Source organism: Brassica oleracea, chromosome C8 (assembly GCF_000695525.1).
Source record: "Brassica oleracea var. oleracea cultivar TO1000 chromosome C8, BOL, whole genome shotgun sequence".
In the NCBI taxonomy this organism is placed as follows: Eukaryota; Viridiplantae; Streptophyta; class Magnoliopsida; order Brassicales; family Brassicaceae; genus Brassica; species Brassica oleracea.
In genome coordinates this window covers 13,639,261-13,642,803 of record NC_027755.1, presented here as the reverse complement: position 1 = coordinate 13,642,803, position 3,543 = coordinate 13,639,261, and the positions used below count along the sequence as shown (strand labels likewise).

The 3,543-nt window shown below is 37.8% G+C and overlaps 1 protein-coding gene across 1 annotated transcript; it reads right to left on the bottom strand.

Annotated features, from left to right (window-relative positions):
• Positions 1-330: 330 nt before the first annotated feature.
• Positions 331-2,893, bottom strand: LOC106307454 (vacuole membrane protein KMS1). Its single transcript, XM_013744418.1, has 8 exons — positions 2,605-2,893; positions 2,082-2,293; positions 1,913-1,991; positions 1,526-1,825; positions 1,300-1,457; positions 1,111-1,227; positions 845-1,024; positions 331-766 (listed from the first exon to the last, which is right to left on the bottom strand). The coding sequence occupies exons 1-8, from the start codon at positions 2,651-2,653 to the stop codon at positions 611-613; spliced, it is 1,251 nt and encodes a 416-aa protein (XP_013599872.1). The 5' UTR covers positions 2,654-2,893; the 3' UTR covers positions 331-610.
• Between the last annotated feature and the right edge of the window lie 650 nt (positions 2,894-3,543).

The window sequence follows — 3,543 nt, the reverse complement described above, 5'->3', positions numbered from 1 at the left end:
CTATAAATAGATAGAGAAGGTCTCTAACTCTTTTCGAACAAATGGACCTGTTTTATGGCTATTTGTCATCAGAGTCCAATATTTGCTGTTTAAATCGGTTTATATCCGATTTATAGTCGATTAATTGGTTAATATGCGGCTAATTAAATTTCCTACTAATTGTACCGATTTGGTTAAAATCACAGCGGTAGACTGTCGTTGACACCTAGTCGATTAGGCGTCTGTGTTTTAGAACAGGGCCTGTAACTAAACATATTGGCACCTGACAACCAAACAGATATCCTTCTTTCATGCATCACTGAAAATAAAAGTTGACAGTGAGCGAAAAAAGAAAAAAAAAACAACGAAATTGTCATTGATAAGCAGAGTAGCAAATTAGCAACTAGAGCTTTTCTTTTCTAAATTCTTCCCACAAATCTTTCTCTATGGAATCAATCACACGGTCAGAATAAGCCTCCTGCAATCTCCCAATTCCTCCTAAACCCTTTTATGTTCTATAAAGTACAAATCCCACCAGAACAATGTGTCAACGATGTGAAAATGAGAAGAAAAGCTGCCATTGTCTTGTTTAGTTTAGCTCCTTCTGATGTTGGCGCATAAGGAAGAAAGATCAATCTAAATGAGTCAAAGCAGATATTTCTTTCTCTTGCTTCTTCTTCAAGTGTCTCTGTGCAGTCGCTGTCACAATCTTGACGAAGAAGTTGAGGAGCATCAGCCACACTATCCCATTCCAGATTGATGCAAATGAAAAATCCCATCTTTTCACCTAACCCAACAAAAAAAAAACGCAAAAGCATATTCAATACAAATAACATTAATTTGTTGGTTTGTTGGTTTTGTTTACCTTGATATGAGATGGAACAGGAGGTGGAGCATCAATATACTTTTCTTTCATGGCGTGGAGTTTGGCTGTGAGTCCAGGCAATACAGCAGCCAAACCAGGGACATGGCTAAGTATCCAGATCAGCTCGTTCTCCATCCAATCGAGCAATTGGTTGTTACACACACAGATGATAAATATTGTCTTAAATCAAAGAAAAAGAAAGTTAAAAAACCACTTAGGTCTAAGAACAAGTCCAGAGAGGTAAAAATATCAATGAGGTTCCACACCTGTATATGAGTTTTGATGATGGCTTTTCCGATTAAAGTCGCCAAAAAGAACTCCCAAAAAGGTATTCCAAATTGCCCACACATTATTCCAGCGAGATCAAACAGAGGATTTGGGACCTGCAGAGCAGTGTGTAAGTATAGATCATTGAATAGTAGTTCCCAATCAGGACATTATATGATATTACTAACCGAAGCAAGAACCAAGACGGTGAAGAAATTCAAGTGCTGCGAATGCGTTAATAGCCAACGCTTAATCCGGTTCAGGAACCTGGCCATAACTCCGCTATCCTCAGATGGTGAAGCATCTAACTCTTCCATTCCATCCACCGTGCTTCCAGAGATACTAGCTGATGATAATAAACAATGAGAAACGAATGCACACGCAGATAGAGAGAGAGAGAAGCAATATACGAACCTGCCCTTGAGATGAAATAAGGAGGAAGCTCCCCAAGAGCCGTCCCAATACCCCATAAGATGGCCTCTAGTTGGACTTGTGGCAGTATGCTTGTGAGAGGAACACGAGACCCAGCAGCAGAGACCATTAATGGAGGACCAAACTCTGAACAAGATTTGTCGAGCCACGAGGGAACCCGTTTCAGCTGTATCGTATCATAAGGTGCAGATTTGAGATCGACCCGCCCACATTGCGTTGCTTTTAGAGTGAACAAAGCAATGTGCGGACCCAAATAGAGAACAAAAGTGTGTAGACCAGATCCTGAATAGAAGAAGAAAATAACAATTTGAAAAATATCGCAATTTTTTTTTAATGCGAGTGAGGAGGAGTTAAGTGTGACTGACTAACCAAGGCCAATAGAAGATGCAACGCCAAGTGCTATCCACCATAAGCTGTACCGAACATACTCCAATAGTTCTTCAACATGCTGTAACAACAATTAGACCTTCTATTACACAATCCTGTCCTGGAAAGTCTAGCTATGAATGTATGAAGTAGTCCAATAGAAAGTGTCTACCTTTCCATGTGGTCCATCAACAGTTACAAGCAAGACTCCAAATGCGACCAACAAAGTGGTTATAAGCATGAACCAGCCTCCATGAGCAAGTAGGTACAATATCGACCGCTTGATGTAAAGAAAAGTAGCCTCAACGAATAACTTCAATGTATAGAGAGGTTGTGAGGTGAGTGTTAGATTCTCCACTTCCTTCTCATGCTTCTCACGCAGAGCTACAAAGTTTTTAACAAAGATTACATTACTAACCCCCAACAATAGGAAACTTGAACCTGTGATCTTCAAGATCACTCCTAGGTAATTCATGATCTTTTAGCCACTAGGCCAACTCGTTGTTGGTTGGTGTGAGTTTCCTATTTTCAGCTAAAGCAACTAATCCACAATCCACAATCATAGATATTCACAACCATTACTGATTCCAATTACACGAAATCGAAAGCTTATGATTCGGATCTCGAAAGCCATCTCTATAGTCCCTAATTGTTCTTCAGAACAATCGATCAAGGGTTAAAAAGGGGAAACTTGCCTGAGATTGCAACATCAGAAGAAGAACTAGCTACGGCGGCGGATCCCATCTCTGAGTATGCGTGCGTCACCAACTATATATATATATCTCAACAGGATAAAGATGATTAGATTTTGAGTTATCATAGATTCGGATGTTTTTTAAAAGGATATTGGGGGAGATGGGCAGAAACAGATTGCTTGGAAACAAAATTCTTTTTTTGTTGTAACGTGACGTGTGGGCTTTGGTAAAGATAGACCAAGAGGAGGAGGAGACCTGGACTTTTGTTTTAGAAAGTCAGATATGGAATCAAGAGATTCCGAAGCAACCGCAAACGTATAGTTTAACAGAGTTTCTCACGAAAACGCTAGTGACGTCGGTGTAGGTCAATGGGCTATAAAGGCCCACTACGTTTCTCGTCATGATGTGACCGGTTGAACCGGAGATCCAATCCAGTTTTCATTTAAAACCAGTGTTTTGCAACCCTAACCTGGTTGGTTAGTAATCAGGTTTGGATTTTATCAAAAAACCATTATTTAAAAAATCCGTTAAAACCCCACAAAAAATCGTTAAAATCCGGAATTTGGCTACCATTGGTTGAACAAATACGTAACTTTTGATTACTTCTTTTTTAGATTTTTCAATTATATTATTAGAAACTGTTTTGTATTCTAATTAAGAAATTAATTTTTAGTTTAAAAAAATAATAAAAATATCATATAATCATGTGGATTATGAATTTATTAACAAAACTAGTTGATGTAATTTGATACTAGTTTATTTTTGTTAATGATAGTTTATTACAATTTTATGTTTTACTTTTGGCTTATTTTGGATTTAAAATTTAATTTAATTTAATTATTCGCATTTGACATTTAAATAGTTATAGATTTTAAGTTTTGATATATTTTTATTGGGAGAATTGCCAAGTGTGACTCAAAACTTGGAGTCAAACCAAAA

Coding starts and splice junctions, on each gene's coding strand:
- LOC106307454 (XM_013744418.1), bottom strand. CDS start 2,653: ATGGGATCCGCCGCCGTAGCTAGTTCTTCTTCTGATGTTGCAATCTCA. Junction 1,992..2,081: donor TTGATGGACCACATGGAAAG/GTAGACACTTTC, acceptor TTGTTGTTACAG/CATGTTGAAGAACTATTGGA. Junction 1,228..1,299: donor CCGTCTTGGTTCTTGCTTCG/GTTAGTAATATC, acceptor ACTGCTCTGCAG/GTCCCAAATCCTCTGTTTGA.